Here is an 18,371-nt window from a genome sequence, read left to right on the forward strand (position 1 = left end):
CATGCAAACTCCGCACACACAGGGCCACGGAGGGAATCAAACCCCCGACCCTGGAGGTGTGAGGCGAACGTGCTAACCACTAATCCACCGTGCTCCCCCACTGGAGACTTCTTAACGTATGAATGTAAAATAAACGTCACCATACATTTAAATGGAGTGTCCGCCATGCAAGTCCCTGTGAATTAGCTGTTGCTATAGAAACGACGTGTTAGAACGAACACGAGAAATAATCCTATCATTTGGATTAAAACTGCGACTGGTGTCAGAGCTGCGGTTGTAGAAAATGAATCAACACCTTCAAACCCGTCAGAATTTTAAAAAAAAAGAAAGAAAAAAAAGAATTCAACGGTGCCGTAGTAGAAATACGGTATTTTTAGTATATTTGTGACAAACTCTATGACTGATATGGCTCTCAAGCCTGCGCTCTGTGCTCACGGACACACTCTTGTCGAGTGTTATAATCCTTGGCTAAAATCCGCCCTCCATCATTTCTTAACCTTAATGTAGCTTCCATCCAGTAAATGGATTTCTCACCTCTTTGATATCGTCTGAAACCTTTCACTAAAGTCCCTTAATCATCCCAGATTTTCCCCGGAGGTGACGAAGTAAAAGGTTTCATCGAGCTGGGCCGTTTGAGAAGACGCCCGTCATCCACCGCTCGTCCGGGCATGGATTTATTTCATTATGAAGAAAATCTTTGCGATGGATAAAACCTATGATTAGCTTAGTGCTAAATTTGACCCTGATGTGGATTGGAGAGCCATGCTGCTCATGGTCCAGCGCATAAAAACAGCTTATGAACGCAACTCAAATCATTTAACTTCATGGGAAATTGAATTTGAGTGGTGTTGGTTTTTTTTTTTACAGTAGTATATGTAAGAATTTAAAAAAATATTGGGCGTGTACTGTTATAGAAAAATAACCAATGATGGTGAGGTGATGCGGTCTGGCGAAGTTTCAGTTACCACCCTGACATGAAACAGCACATCCTGAACTGTGTAATTCCTCTACATCTGTCAACGATTAGAACGCTTAATTTAATAATAAATAACGCCATCGTTTTTGACAGTTTATATAACGTAAAGTTCAACGACAAACGCAGGATCGGAAGAATCAACTAGGCAAGGACGGAATAAGACTCAACATCAAGACGATGGAAATATCTAGAATGCGGCCCGCAAACCGATGGTACCGTATACGTTCGACGGCCAGGAACTAAAAAAGACCACCTGATTCAAATACCTCGGGTTGGTCTTCACCTTCGAGGTTGACATCCTGCCGGACTCGACTCCCCAACTCATGTCAATGCACCATGGATGGAGTTGCGTCAGGTCTCTGGAGTCCTCTGCGATAAAACGATGCCAATCCACCTCAAGGCCAAGCTTTACAAAATGTCCGTTCACCCCGTGACTGCTGTCTGACGACGACGAAACACGAGCAGGTGCTCCACATCACGGAAATGAAGATGTCGAGATCGGAATCTCGTGGCTCAATCGGATCGTAAGGAAGACGATGGGATGGCGCTCCACAGCAAACGAGATAGGTGACTGCGGTGGTTCGATCATGTTCACACTCCATCACCAAGACCGTTCTCTGATTTGACCCTGGAGGACCACATGGGAGACCCGAAGAAGATATGAAAGCGGTGAATGTCGCTCCTGACAACGTCCTGGACCGTTATATAGTAAGACAGTTTAATTTGAGCGCGCTCGTAGAAATGTGTGAAAGCGTAGCAGTTTTGCGGCTGTGAAGTCGTGTCCTCTTTCTCTGATACGTCGTTGTTTCTATAGTAACTGCGTCATAAATGTCAGTGCTTTGTAACAGCTTCTATGTTTTCCACCATGGGAAAGTCTTTAGGACAGAGGAGTTTGCGCAATTTTATAGCTATTTTTTAATAATGTAACTATATACAGATGTGCGTGTGCATCACTTACCTGGGGAAGACGTGGCACCAGGATGCACTATGGGAAGAAGGTCGTTCTCATTCAGCAGGATAATGCGCCCTGCCAAAAAGTTCAAGGTGTTGACCTGGCCTCCGAATTCCCCAGATCTCGATCCGATCGAGCGTCTGTGGGACGTTCTGGACGAACAAGTCCAATCCATAGAGGCTCCACATCACAACTTATAGGATGTAAAGGATCTGCTGTTAACGTCTTGGTGCCAGATTCCACAGCACACCTTCAGAGGTCTTGTGGAGTCCGTGCCTCGATGGGTCAGAGCTGTTTTGGTGGCGCAAGGAGGACCTACACGATGTCACGCAGGTGGTTTTAATGTTATAGCTGATCGATGTAAACAACTTTCATTTTGAACATGAACTCCCATCATTGATTATTTTCCTATAACATCTCGACCCTTAGAGTGTTATTTCTTACATACCCCTCCAGTCCTAAGTTATCCTTCTAAATCCGTATAAAGAAGTACATAAATATTTTGTCCTAATCAAATCTCCAGCCCGGCTCTAGTCTCGCCTTGTCTGATCCTGGAGTTCTACTGAGACAGGAGAGGAGGACCGTTATGGATTAGTTTAAGTGTAGTGAGATGTTCTCCTGTTCTCCTGAATGATTCATCATCCGAAAGCCCGAGTCTCATCTCTGAAGTGCATCCAAGCCTGGAGGCAAAGGTCTGCCTTTCAGCAAGGTCACAGAGCTTAAATGGAGTTCAGCACAACTCCAGCTCTGTAGGAAACTCATGATTTGGGGTGTGAGGTCAGAAGAGGAACAAACCCTGGAAAAAGAAAAACCCACGATTTGTTCAGTCTTCCGGCTTAGTTTCTTTTTGAAGGCATTCCTGAGGAATTGTGGAGGCTTCGAGCCTAAAAGCTTTTTAAGGAGCTACATCTTTAACCTTCTTGGTACGAAGGCAATAGTTACGATCTTAAAAACCACTCGGGTACATCGAAAAAAGAGTGAGAACCTAGAGAGAGAGAGAGATGGAGAGGGGGAGTATAGGACGCGAAGGTCCTACTCGCACAGTAGCGGAAACCTGGGCGAATCTCTCAGCTCTGATTCATCTCCTCTGGACATTGTTGACGCTAAAAACTTCCTTCCTCCTTGCGCCAACTCGCATTCATCATCAGTAAAAATGGCATGAGTCATTACCACATATGTCAGCGTTCGACTGTTGATGATTTCAGAACGAGCTCTTCGTCGGAAATTTATTGCGATCCGAATGTTAAGCGATCGACCGACACAGACAAGACGGAAAAAAATCATCCAAACATCTGATACTTAACCTCGTGCTAGAGATTCATGTCTTAGTGTGGCTTCCTGGGTCTTTTCGACTATTTCGTGTTAGAATTGTAACGCTGAGAGGTTTTGCGCTTTATTTCTCCCTTAACTTGTCATCGTGTCGACATTATGAGACAACACGGCAGGATGTGCGTATGAATCATTTATTTCTGTAAAGTGAAGACTCCCTAAAGACAAACGAATGCACTTCTTGTCTTTCCTTCGCATGATTGTTTTGTCAAATGGGTTTTCGTTCGGCTCTGTGATGAACGAAAGGCTCGTGGGGCCGGCTTTAGCGTGTGTGTGTGCGTATCTACAGTATACATACATACACTTCACTATACGGCCAAAAGTATGTGGACACCTGACCATCACGCTCGTATACGGTTCCTCCCCAAAACTGTTACCACATGCCGTATGTTACAATTTCCCTTCAGTGGAACTCACAGGCCCAGACCTGTTCAGCATGACAATACTCTCGTGTACAAAGCGAGCTCCTTAAAGACATTTGGCTTTCCAAGACCTCAACCACGCCGAACTGGAACGTCGACTGCACACCAAATCTTCTCACTCGTCTCGACGCCTGACCTCACTAATTCTCCTGTGGCTCAGAAAGGGAGAACGGGGCACATCCCCTCAGCCATGCTCAACAATCTAGTGGAAAGCCTTTCCAGAAAAGTAGAGATTATCATAAGAGCAAAGGGAGGACCAAGTCCACGTTAATGCTCGTTCATTTATTTATTCGCTTTATTAATAAAATATTACGCAATAGCCTCTTATCTTCATCCAAAATGAACAAAACGAGTCATTTAAGAGGTTTTATTTTACATTCGCCTGCATTATTTCCCATTTCTGAATGTTTAATTAAGCTCTTAGACACCAAACTAACAGGAACTAACATTATTTTATTCGTTTCTTGTCTTCTGTTAGTATTTTTTTTAGTTTATCTTAAATAACTGCTTGACGTTATTAACGGCTTTAACGCCACAGTTTTGATGTAATATTTATAGACACGGTTGACGTTTTGAAATAAAAGTCTTCACAACAACACGACCGTGTTCCATAAATGAACCGTGCCATTTCAGGGAACATTTTTAGTGCCGTCCCTGCTAATTCCCTCCTCGAGCACTCTCTATTTCTGTTTTTTAACGAGTTCAAATGTTTTTATTGCTCATATTCCTCATTTCTGAGTCCTAAATAAAAAACATACACACTTCCCTAAACAACAACAACAAAAAAAACAACACAAAACAATAATGAACAATTAGGAATAGATTAAGTTTAAACTTACAGTGATCTATTTTTTTTTTCTAGTGCTACATGTTTCCCCACAAAACGTTGAATTCAAAATTATTGGCACCCTGACGTGTTCTTGAGAGTTGATGTTGTGTGTGTGTGTGTGTGTGCGTGTGCGTGCGCGTGCGCACAGAGGAATGATACTAGTAGAATTAGTCATATATGGAAAGAGAGATGGGAAAAAACATTTTTTAGGGGCATTACTCCGGGGTGGCTTGGGGCACTTAAATCATAAAGAAACACATGTGCTGGTTTTACTCTCATTGTGACGAGCCTCTAATGACTTTACTTCTATGTTACTGCAGAAGTGTTTACATTTAACCCTAACTCTAAACCTCAGGAACCGAATCGCTATGTTTTCTTTATCGTTTCCAGTAAAATTTGTAAAAGAAGTGAATTATTTACAGACGACCGTTCAAGTGACAAGAAAACTTCAAACTCTCACGTATTCCTATCACTACGGGGACATTCGGGCCACGCGGTTTGAGTAGTTCCTGGTCCTCGTATGATTAATTTCATTGAAATATCTTACTTGAAGTAAATACGGGAGACAGGAAGCGAGAAACGCTTATTATAGATGTTAAAATGTCGATCTGTGAACACTTTACGCACTTGAGTGCTCATTTTCAACTAGCTAGACTTGATGTATAGTTTAGGACAGAGAACTGGATGCAAAACACGCCACCAGGCATGTAAATCTTTAGTTGGTTGTTAACCAAAAGTGTTCCTGAGGAAGTGAGATCAACCAGCTCGGCCTGGAGTACATTAAAGACACACTTCGTGACATCACGTGGGTATCTAATCACGTACGCGACAGAATGCAAGGTCAGAATGCTATAAAGTACGTACAGCTAAGACCAGAAGGTTTCCTCAGAAGGGATTTGTTTTGATCCGAAATTGCCCTGCCGTTTCCATTAGCTCTACACGAGCAGATCAGAACAGCCAAAAGGGAGAGGCTGGCATCTTTTGGAAAGCGAGACCGGAAAACAGGATGGCAAGAGCCACAGGGACAGGGGAGGAAGCTTATTCACCCTGGAAACAAATGACTTCATCAGATGCTAATTCAATTTAGGTTGTTTAAATTTAGCACGTTCGTCATAGTGCACGATATGAGCCAAAAAAACCCAACTGGAAATAAATAAATAAATAAATAAATACAGAACGCAGGCTGGACAGGTCGGCGATTTGGGACGTGTAGATGAAATAGTCTGAAGGATCGAGAAAGAATGTCAGAGAGGAGAAGAAGAAGAAGAAGAAGAAGAAGAAAAAACACACCCGAAAGTGCTTTTCCCAGTGAACGGCGTGAGTGGGTTGTGTGGGCGGGTCATTCTGGTCCGTCCGTATTGTCAGCATGACAGTTGGCAGAAATCTCCCGTTGGAGGAAACGCTGCAAATCGAGACCAGCTTCTTCCCGTTGCAAAGGCGTCAGTCTTATATCACTGTCAGATCGATTCTCAGTTACAGACGCCGAAGGAAAAAAGAGCCGCTCACTTGTTGATGTGATTTCACTTGTTGATAGCAACGAGGAACCTCAGCCACGAGGGACGGAGAGATTAAACAGAGAAGAGGGCTTTTCAGTGGGCCGGCACACAATCACCTGCCCATTAGGAACGTAACTGAATACACACGCATCATTTGGTTGAACAGATAATGTGCTCGACGTGAATACAAATACAAATATGAATCCAGACGAGAAGGCGCACTATGTGTTTGATTTGTTTGTGTTGTCGTAAAAGCTTGCTAGAAAGGACATCTCTCCGAGCCTAGATCCTAGATAAGAACGGAACGAAACGGAGGTTTTTTTTTCTTTCACGTGACGCAGGCGTGAGCATAGATTAACACGTTGATTAACACGGACGTGGTTTTCCACCGTTTTAACCCTTTCAGTTTGGACCACACACACTTTGGGATTGAAATCGCAATAGAGATAGAGATCTGAATACGTGGAGCACTAAACAGGTACGGATAGTGGCGTGCTGTTTGTTACGACCTTAAAACACACACACACACACACACACACACAGAGATGATTACATTCCAAGCTGACCTTTAGGGAACTCATAAAGCGGACAGTACAGAGTCTCTACACGTATTAAGCTTTCATAGTGCGTCAATCCTCAGCTTTATGAACGTGACTGATAGTTGGGATTGAAACGTAAAGCTTTAAAACACACAGAAAAAAGAGCCATGGATTCATTTAGTAACACACACACCATGACAACGCAAAGAAGAAACGGAGCTGAGGGACCTACAAGGGTCCAGACCGCCTGTGATCAGACCTCTCGAGACTTTCCCACCCTTCATCAACCCGATTTTTCCAGGCTTTGTGGGATTTGGCTCGAGCTTCCCATAAGGGTGTGTATGAGCTCCTCGTGTTCCTGTGCTACATAGCTGCGGACATGCATATAGGATTCAGCTCACTCGTATTCTAAGGAAACAAGTGGGGACTGTTCTTGTAGGGTTCCTGGAGTTACGCACACACTCTGACCCACACACACTGTCGCTGGGCATCTGCCTCGACGGCGTAGGCGGCTTCGACGTCCAAGCTCGAGCAGAACCCCACCCACTTCTTCATGCCAGATGGGCAGAAAGGGCATGAAAGAGTGAATACAGACTTGGTGGCCAGACTTGAAGTGCCCAAGCTGGGCGGTACCGATTAAACCTTCGCCCACTCGCAGGCTCCCACGGACTCGCAGGCCAAAGCCATGAAGAAGACGGCCAGCAAGGTCTGGGAAGGGCCGCTGCTTTTGCGTCAGGCTCTTGGCTGTGACCGAGCGGGTTTCTGTCGAAACAGTACTGCGTTGCATCGTGTTTTTTGACCTGGAAGCACCGAAAGGCCTGCTTTCCCAGAAGTCTTAGTGCCTCTGGATGATTTCGAACTCACTCTGCCGTTAGCAATCAGTGGTCCATGACTCTTCAGGGCAAGCATGCCTAGGATAAGATCACCTTGGCTCTGGTGAAAGAAAACAAACATGTTTGAATGGACTTGTGCAACGACTTGCTGTGTCAGTGTGCTAGCATGTCAGAGATTTCCCCATGGCTTTCAGGCAATCCTCATTACCATCTACTGTCATTTATAGATGAATTGCTTCCTGATTAGGGTGTGGAGCACTTTGAAGAATCTTTGGTATTTATTTGTCAAGCTATGTTCTTGTATCATTTTCAATGGCTCGACACCGAACTGTACCACTGGTTCTTATCGGGGTGGGTAAAGGCACGTCTTCTCTACCATTAGTATGAGTTTTTCCTCTGGGCTAAGTTGTTTAAAGTACATAACTAGACATGGCAGCACAACAGTACAGAGGGTAGAGTTGCCATCTCACAGCTCCAGGGTCCACTCCTGAACTCGGGGTACTGTCTAGTATGTGGAGTTTCACATGTTCTCTTCATGTGCATGTTGGTTTCCTTGCACTGTTGGTCGGTGTATCATTTCATATCATTTCTTTTAGGACTCACAGAGACCGAGAAATATCACTTCACTGGGCTCAAGTCAAAGGGACAGATTTCAGAAGATTCTCCCAGCTACCTTTTTGGATCAGAGAAAGATGAAGAAAAGCAAAGGAAATTAGAAAGGAGAGAACGAGGGTGGAAAAGCGGAAAGGCAGGGTCAGAGGGGTCTCACACACACACACACACATGCACGAACATGCGTAACATAATAACCTGTCACTAGGCACATCCGATGTCAGAATAAAATGTCTTGGCAGAAGTCCATCACCTGAGGGATAGAGTTAAAAATATATATATATAAAAAAAAACATCATGCAGCAACATGAGACTTCTGATTTAGCAAGACAAGCAGAAGATATGTGTCAGGACCCGGTCATCATGTAAAAGCCTGTCTGATCAGTGACATTTCAGATATTACGTTCATTCTAGTCAATCAACAGTACATTACTCTCTCTTCTTCATCCATCCATCCATTTTCCATACCGCTTATCCTACACAGGGTGGCGCGGAGTCTGGAGCCTACCCCAGGGGACTCGGAGCACGAAGAGGGGGACACCGTGGACCCATAGCAGGGCACAATCGCTCACACAATCACACACTATGGAGAATTTAGAAATGCCTATCAGCCTACAAGGCATGTCTATAGGACTGGGGGAGGAAACCGGAGAACCCTGAGGAAATCCTCATACCTATTATTAAACAATTAAAACACAACCAGACTGTCTGACTTATTAGCAATCATATATATATATATATAATCAGATTCTTTGAGTGATATTATATGATTGCAGTCTCCTTACATTAACTTTTTTTTGGGGGGGGGGGGGGGGTATTTAATATTTGACAGCTAAAACAAAACTCTTTAATAATAATAATTTTATGAAAATCTCCAGAGTCTTCACAGTATTGAGAGTTTGTTGACCTCTGTGTGTATATCCTGTTCTCTCCCCAGCGACGTCGCAGAACAAAGAAGGATGACGACACGCCTGTACGCGGTGTTTTAACTGTGATAAGAACATCGGAGATTTACTCTCACAGTGTACCGTTAACGTTATGCTATCACTAACTCGTACAGATTATGACATAACCAACAACAACAGCAACAAAAAAACAAACAAACAGATGCATCGAATTCCTTTACACTATACGATATGACGCAAGAGTTTTCGAATGCGGTCGACTGTAAAGTCTGCTGTGAAGAACACTGCAGCGGCTCCTCTATCCACGCAGAGCGGTACTCGTACTGCTGCGGCGGCATAACACCGCATTTAATCGCTCGGGAAATGTTCTGACCTGAAGTGATATTTTTCATAGTGCTCGAGTTTTCATCTGAACAGCAGCTGGGAGGAGATGCCCGTGTGTGTGTGTGTGTGTGTGTGTGTGTTAACTCAGAGCATGTTGGAACTCAGACACTGTGTGAAATTCTTGCTGTTTTGTGTGAAGTGTGACTAAACATCTATTCCTACAAAGGGACGATGGATCGGTTTCAGGAATCACTGTAACGCCGGACCCCGCCGCCTAAAACAAGAAACCACGCTCACTGACCACTTTAATAGGAACACCTGTACAGTACACCTGCTCATTTATTTATGCAGTTACTCGATCGGCCAATCGTGTGGCAGCAGCACAATGCATTAAACCATGCACATACACACAAGTCAAGCGCTTTAGTAATTGTTCATATCGAACATGGGGGAACGTGTGATCTTTATCTGTGACTTTAACATTCTGAGTAAACTCTCGAAACTGTTCTGTGTGACAATCCCAAGAGATCCCAGAGCGGTTTTTTTTTCCATAATACTCAGACTAGCCCATCTGGCAGCAACTACCATGACACAGCAAAGAAATCACTTTTTTTTTTCTCTCTCTCTTCCATCATTCTGATGTTTGATGTGCAATTAAATGAAGCTCTGGACCTGTATCTACATGCTTCATGAACTGTGCTGCTGCCACATGACCGGCTGATTGGACAACTGCATACATAAACGTACAGGTGTACACGCGTTCCTATTAAAGTGGACGGTGAATGTTTAGCGTAGTGTCTTTTGGGATATAAATGTACACACTGGACACTTTAGATATCTCAGACACTCATTTGGGTTTAGGTTCCAGCTTTGACCTTTGAGAATGCGCAGTTGGGAAGAATAACACAGGTGAAGTTGCTACAATCGGTGAAAGCCGATCGGTACGTTTACATGATCAACGATAATCCGATTTTAACCCGATTAAGACGATATTCTGATTAAGAAACTAGCATGTAAACAGCGATTACTGATGACCTTAATCTGATTAAAGTCATACTCGAAGTAAACACAAATGGAATTAAGATGTGTGGAGTATTCCTGTTTTAGTCGCAGTATGGACGTGCGTTACAGACACATACACACCTTAATCACACTATTAACGTCGTGTGAGAGTTTTCACCGCATTTTGCGACAGGACACGTACACACACGGCAGCGCTCAACCGTTTTACTGCAAACAAGAGAGCACGGCTGCGTCCCAAACCGCGTACTTACTTAGTAGGTAAGTACGCGGTTTGGGACGCAGCCCACGGCTTCAAGCAGTCGTCTACTTGCACGTACAGCACGACAAATAATTAACCGCACTTGAAGCGTTCGTAAAATGAAAAATTAAAATATGTAAATTATTATTATTATTATTATTATTATTATTATTATTTAAATTAAAATATGTAAAACGGGAACATGAAAGGAATATTCTAAAAGCGACTCATGTAAACACCTTAATCAGAATATTGTCTTATTCAGAATAAAGTCAGTAATTAGATTACTGCTGTCCATGTAAACGTAATCAGTGAAAAAGCCACTTCAACTCGAAATTTCAAGTCGTCAACTTGGGGTGGTTTTCTCAACTACCAGTTCCTTCCACCGTTTACGGGGTGACGTCAAATCGAAACAGCATGAAGTCCCTCTTTAATATACAGACAGTGTAGCCGGTTAAATCCATAACACTGGCCATACTAATCACTGTCTTGAGAAGGTGAGCGTCAATATTAGCCAGTTAGCTTGTAGCTAAGCTACTTGCTATTGTCTGCTGTTGTTGCTGTGCTGCAATTTCAGTCCAAAATGTCACATGAATGTCAGAAGTCCACTACAGTAGGACAGAACCAGGCCTGTAACTGTAAAAGTGTGCTTAAAGTATCTTTTCATGAGCGCAGCATAAGCACTTAGCAAGCAAAATGACGTCTTCTCTGAATAAATATAGTTTTTGCTGCCATCATGTGGTGAAATCAATGTGACACCTTCCCACGTGTCAGAAACCAACATTTTCATTTTACATTTTGTTATTTTAAGCTCATTCTAGCAAACACATATCCTTTATACAGAGATATTTCTTCTGTTTCTTCGATTTTTTTTCTTTTCTTTTCTTTTAAATAACGTGCGGTCCTGAAGTAATATATTCTTGAGATCTACATCTTCTGACCAGCAAAATGGCAACTACTGAAGTCTCACTCACATTACAGGGGTCATGGTCAGATGTCCACATACTTTTGGCCATGTAGTGTATTTTTGAAGCTATCGATTAAGGGAAGCTCTTAGCTAAGATTGCAGCTTCAGACAAACAGCACGTCTTAATCATCACACGCTCTTCCAGAAGACATTCGGCTTTTTTTTTTTAATCCCGTCGTTCACGTTAACAGGTTCGTTAAATACCAGGAGAAGTCTGTATCACAAACCAAGACGCAAATCAAATCAGAACTATACGGAAAATCGGAAACGAACCCGACCGCTTTTATCGTTAACGTGGAAACCATAACAACACTCTGAACAGTCCTAGCTATAGCGTCCCATTCCTAGCTTTCTAGAGGATCACACACACACACACACCACCATGTACTGTACACTACTCTGTAAGAAACGAAACCAGACAATATTGTTGTAGATACTTTATTTGTGATTATCTGTTCAAGTTCACAATCCTGTGGATGTCTCAGAGTCAAGGCACAGCATGTTGTGCAAAAGATCCACAGCTCCATGCGCTTTGTTTCGAACACCGGGATAAGACATGAGCTATATTAAGAGTATGATTTCACATTTCGCTTGAATTCTGCGGATCGGTAGCATGGTTACGAGTGGATCTCGGACATTTGGTATGGCTTAAGATACAGTAGAATAACATTTACTTTAACTGATGCACATTAGGCTTACCCGTCTCCAGAGATAACCTCCAGCCATCAGCAGAACAAATGTAATGAGTAGTCAGGAAGAGTAATCCTTAATCCCTAAAATAAATAGCATTTACAAAAATAATTATGAGCACATTTGCCTTTAAGGGTTAGTGTTCATAAGGGCGACATAAAACCTACATAAGCCATTTGGAAAGAAGAGACACAACTCAATACACTGTAGTTACTCCAATAGCTGTCACTTAGCATGCTTTCATTAATTTTGAGATAAGGACTTGACAGAACACCTGCATTAAGTGACATAGAGCCGTGCTGACATAAGGCTGCTATAATACTTCCCAGGCTGACTTGCGAAGAGAGCGCCGTAACATCTGAACCAAACTCGATCAAATGTAAGGCCAGCGAGTTAAAAATACACATGCTGTTATTACTTTGTCATAACATTGTTATAAGCCTTCATGAACCTTTTATAAATATAAGGTTCACAGCAGGATCATTAAGGTGTCATAACGATGGTATGAGTCGTAATTTGAACGCAAATATAAACAGCTAAATTATTCCTCAGCAAAATCTTAAAAAGGATTAAGACTGCTTTACTTAAGGGCCAGAGAAAAGATACATAGCACTGTCATTACAGCGTCATAACAGTGTCATTTAAGTCGCGTTATTAAACTGTCATACTCACTTTATGTAGGGGCCGGAATAAATATACATTGCTCTGTCATTAGTGTCGTAACATTGTCTTAATGAAATCATATTCACCTTGCAGAGCCGGAAAAGACATACAGGCCTGTCATTACTGTGTCATAACGCTGTTATAAGTCTTAATTAAACTCTTATGCTCAGTATACCAAACGCGCGCTATCTCTGTCATTACCCTGTCACATCACTGTTATAAGTCTTCATTAAAATCTTAAAAATAGTATCATTAAACTAGCTTTAATTAAAAGCCAGAGAAAATACACACAGCTCGGTCATTATAGTGTCATTAAGTCACGTAGGGGCCGGCGGAAATACATATAACTGTTATTAGTGTCATAGCATGGCTCTTATAATACTTATGACCAGAAATAAGGAGGTACAAAGTCAACTGTCATGGCTTTCTAGCGAATCGTGAATCAGTTATAACACGACCGTATACATCAACAATAAAAAAAAAAATGAATCAATGTCACTTGACTTAAGTGTTATGTCACCTTGACATAAAGCAGTTATGATTACACTGAATAACGTAATGTTTCAAAAGCTGATGTCTGCTATAATGTAATATATTGAGGCTTTATAAACGTTTTGGAAGACATGTTGTCACGAAGGGCTTATGTAGGCGTCATGTAGCCCTATGAACACTGGGTTTAAAAAAGTTCCTGCACATTGTACATGTCAAGCACATCATCAAGGTTCAGCGTGAAGCCCACAGTGAGAACGTCTGGATCGAGAAAAATCGGAAGAAAACCAGAATACTTTCAATAGAAAACATCTCACGTTCCACGACGATGTTATTGCAAATTAACGGCGTGCGAACGAAGCGCCGGGTTTCGACACGTACCGAAATAGAAGGGATTTTTACCCAGACCTATAAATAAAATCTGCGTATATGGAAACTCACAGCTGGTCATGTTTCTTGAAGATTCTTAGTTTGGTTTTTTTTTTCTTCCTGTGCCATTCTGGTTTTCCCCAATGCCCACCTGTGCGTTCGGCTCGAAAGCAGTCGCGTCTTCTGTGGAAGCACATTTTCCATTTTGATTCACACCACAACGGAAAGATGAGTTTTTAAACCCGCAGCGCTCCGCCTACGCGTTAATAGATCACAGCCTTTTAATCGTGTCTTGGAAATCGGATCCTGGCTCGGTTCCAGAACTTTCATAGCAATAAAGGTCAAAAAAACGTAACAATTAAATAAACAAATAAAAAGAGTACGAGCCGGCTATAGTGTTTCATACGGGATCTCTAAAGTGGCATGGATTTACACATTTTATTTTCCTATGATAAAAGGAATTTTTAGTTTCTTCATCATGATCTCAAGAAACAAACAAACAAACAAACAAACAAAACAAAACAAAAAAAACCATTGTGTACGTGGAAATAAATGCTCACCAGGAAATGAATGAATAAAATATTGGATTATAACTTAATTTACAAACATAAATATGATCAAGATGCGTTTAGCTGTAAAAGTTTAAGGGTAGTATTTATAAGGCTACATAAAACCTTCATAAGCCCTTTCGGACAAAACGGACGTAAACCTTTCGATAGTTATTACGTGATCTGTTTATCACCCATAGTTATAAAGGAATAATCCAACAAACAATGTGTCAATTGTGACATTAAGTTGACATTTAAGACTTTATTTATTTATTTAAGACTTTATTTATGAAAAAGTAAAATTATATACAGCTCGTCCTTGATGTCGTGAAAAATAGGAATGCTTCAAACCTATAAGTACCTTATGAAGTGTTTGCGTATGATTGCGTAATGAAAGTCTCAGCTACACTGTTGTTATAAAGTGTGAGTTCTATCAAAATGACACAATTTCAACAGTGATGAAGTTTTCTAAAGGAAACTTTCTATGTTGAAATGTTGTGAAAGCGCTGGAAGAAATCATCTGCTGTTGTGTGATAATGACAAACGACTAAATATCATGGCAAAGGCAATAAAAATGAACATAACGTTAAGTAAAATTGGATGAAATATAATATGTAAATCCATGACATTTAGGTTTTTCATAGTTTTATCCATCGAGGCTCAAAGTAAAAATAGTGCACACACACGCGCATGTGCGCGCACACACACACACACACACACACACAGGTACAGGAGGTTTAATAATTGAAATGTTTTCAGAAATAATCGTGACTGGTTCCGTGTTGTTCTTAACAAGTCGAAAACCGCCTTAAAGCGGTAGTTTGTAATTGTTTCAACTTTTTTCGAGATCTGTAATAATCATACAGTTTGAAAGATACTTTAGTAGAACTCAGTCCGTACAAGATTTCGCAGAGTTTTTTCGTGATTGTCGCGGTCGAAAACGCTCGATTTTGCTGCGACTTGCGAAGTTTTTTGCAGAAAATTCCGGTGAATTGACGAAACTGCGATTGACATTTCACGCTCTTTCGCAAGTGATGTTTGTTGGTAAACGAGACCTTTTCGCTGTACTCACGTACGACGCACGCGATTCGAAGACGGCTTCGGCCGAGTGCGCGTTCTGATGATGTCTTGGCCCAAACGTGTGGAAAATCTGCGGTAATTTTTAAAAAAAAATCGCAAGCTCCTCCAAATATTGCGGAGTTTGCTTGATTTTTGCGTTCATCGCGACAACCTGGAGGGACTGAAAACCGGTCGATTCTGAAGTGATCAGCTGTAACCTACTGTACTTCCTATAAAAGGCTAAAACGTCTGAAGAGCTCCCTCTACAGGGCTTGAAAGAAATAACGATTCTGAACAAAACTGTAACTAGTTTACTGTCGCACCATAGCTAATACTTCAGCTAATAATACATAGCTAATAATTCGGATGATATTTTAATTTGATATTTTGATATTTAATTGATTAAGCTGCAGTAACATCCTCGTTCGGTTACGCTTTCGGTTCACGTAGCCTGATTCGGAAAAGTGAGCTAATAAACAAACGGAAATAATTACAGCTATGCGGCGTTACATTTTTTCTCCCCCAGCTGTTTTTAATCCCTTTTAGTCGCAATTTGCTATTACAAATTGTAACGTTTATGTTTTGTACTTAAACCTGACACATTTAGAAATATTTAAAAAGCCCATGACCATTTGGAAGAGGCTTTTAAATGAAATACTTTTCTGCCAAAGTCCGCTATGTAGGTTTCATCGCGTCATCGAATTACACCAGCATGTGTTTAGTGATATTACGATACACTGAATCTGACTTTTTGCTGTATTTTTTTTTCTGGCCCTGAAATGAGCTCCGCCCCCAGCTACAACAGAGCTGTACTGTTCCGTTTTTGTTTCCTCAAAAGGCGACTCTTTAAGAGGTAGGATGGGGTCAGCTTATTTTTTTTCCCCCCCACGGAGTTTTCATCTCTGTAAAATGGCTCGAAAGATTACAAACTGCCCCTTTAAACACATGTCTGTAATATGTTCCAGTAATCTTAAAACCAGCATGTTGCGAAATCCGTTTAGGTTAGAGCTATAGTAACTAACGTCGGAGGCAGGCGAATTATCATCTAGCACTGGAGAATCGATTTGATTTTATTACACTTTGCTTCAATAAATATAAATAAGACACGAGCCAAACGTAATAACGATTCGAATTAGTGAGATAGCTAACGGTAGCTTCATGTTCGATATCTACCGAGCTAATCTTTCAGTGACGCCAATGTCTCACGCAGTGCTTAGCTAATGTTAGCTTAACCTCAAAGTAGTGATAGCTTTGTTTGGTTCGGTCACGCGTGCCAGCCAATCACGATCATTTCTACTGAAAAAACAAACAAACAAATAAAAAAATAATGAACCTCCTATGTGCAGTATGTATTTTATATTACAAAGAAAGAAGCTCCACCTGACTTCAGTTATTTAAGCTGAAAATGATCTCCCCCACACACACACACACACACACACACGCGGTCGGTGATAAAACTGTAAACCCTTTCGAACTGATCACAGCTGCGTGTTGCGCTCAGCCGGCTAGCCTCTGCGTCACCACCTCCCTGTACATGATAGAGATGTAGATGAAGAGGAGGAGGATGACGAAGAGGTCGTCCATGAAGCCGAGCAGACCGAACAGGGCCTCGGGGATGAAGTCGAGCGGAGACACCAGGTAGGTCAGCGCCCCCACCAGGCACAGCAGGATCCGGATCCGGAACATCCAGAAGAGTCCTCCGACCGAAAACATCTCCCTGAAGGCGTGGCGGAGGAGAGTGGGGACGTCACGCAAACGGTCCAGGAGCTACACGACACACACAGAGAGAGCAGAATCAACACACATAATTCCCACTCACCAACCAATCAGCTCTCACCGACCGATTCCAGCCAACCACATGTTATCGAACTGCTGCTCCTGCTGCATCACAGGGCAGTGTAACGCACTCGGAGCACAGCGCTATCTGCCCTCTTCTGCATACATGCGCTCACAGACAGCCGGGTTTACCCACACAATATTCTTAACCAGAGCTGTCACTGAGTTCCGCAGTAACTTTTTCATCCATTGCTAAATTGTTAGCTTCTTTTCCTTTAAATATGTTGTTCCTAACAACCCCCACCCCTCCCGCCTATCCTTCTATCTATCCCTGTAACAAACAATGCATGAATACACAAACATACAGTACAGCATTGCTTCCTGGACATGCCACAAATCCACAATAAAAGCTTTAATATTATAAACAAACAATTATTATATCATTACTAGCACTGTATAATTATCCTCGTTTTTATTTACTACTTATAAACAAACGGGTTTGTATCGAGAATGCCTAGCATCCTTTATACCACTGATGAATTCTGTCGTTGATTGTAAGGAGGAGTTTATTGAACCATTTAAGGAAGGAGTCTCCAGTGTCGGTTCTTTGATAACGGTCAGATCGTTTTCCTCCACAGGAAAGTCTTCTCCGTATAATACAAGCGTACACAGGGACTAACCCGTCTCGCGGATGTCCCGAAACGTTAAACGCAACTATAAACGGATAAGTATTACAAGTCATCGAGTAATAAATGAATATTCGTAATCTTAAGAGGGATAAAACGCTTCAGGATGGTCTTATATAATACGCTGGGTATAGAACTGTATATGGCGTAGTTATGTAAACACATGGAGACTCACAGATCTGGGCTGTCCTGAGAATCTACGGTTGTAATCGTTGACGTCGTTGAGGATGAGGTTCGCGTCCGGCTGTCCGTCTTGCGTCTGGGCGCTCTGCTCCGTGCCACGGAAAAGCGGGAACAGCAGGGTCACCTGAGGGCAGACGTTAGCATCCAAGTGAGGACGAACAACTGGACAAGGATACATGAACAAAACCAGGCAGATACGTGGAATTTAAATCCGCACAGTTCTGGGATTTGCTCTACCTCACAACCTTCCGGTCAGTGGAAGTCGACTTTAACCACTAACTCCTAACTGGCTTTTGTGAGGATATGATCTTGGATACGGTTTCAAAAATGTAGAATTTGTCGTCTTACCATTTGTCTGCAGATGGGACAGCTTATGGCTCCTAGCCACGTGCCGTAGCGCCAGTACGCAATAATACAGGAACCTGTGGAACACAGACGATACACAGATCAGTACAAAATGAGG

At 42.1% G+C, this 18,371-nt stretch overlaps 1 protein-coding gene across 1 annotated transcript in view; it reads right to left on the reverse strand.

The window, feature by feature from the left end:
- Window positions 1-11,092: 11,092 nt before the first annotated feature.
- rnf170 (ring finger protein 170) overlaps window positions 11,093-18,371 on the reverse strand; it is an 11,195-nt gene continuing 3,916 nt past the window's right edge. The window contains exons 5-7 of the mRNA XM_053618433.1: window positions 18,257-18,330; window positions 17,901-18,032; window positions 11,093-17,030 (exon numbers count right to left, since the gene is read on the reverse strand). Of these exons, the coding sequence (XP_053474408.1) occupies window positions 16,761-17,030; window positions 17,901-18,032; window positions 18,257-18,330 (476 nt within the window). The 3' untranslated portion in view covers window positions 11,093-16,760. The remainder of the gene's footprint in view (window positions 17,031-17,900; window positions 18,033-18,256; window positions 18,331-18,371) is intronic.

Source organism: Ictalurus furcatus, chromosome 28 (assembly GCF_023375685.1).
Source record: "Ictalurus furcatus strain D&B chromosome 28, Billie_1.0, whole genome shotgun sequence".
Lineage (NCBI taxonomy): Eukaryota > Metazoa > Chordata > Actinopteri > Siluriformes > Ictaluridae > Ictalurus > Ictalurus furcatus.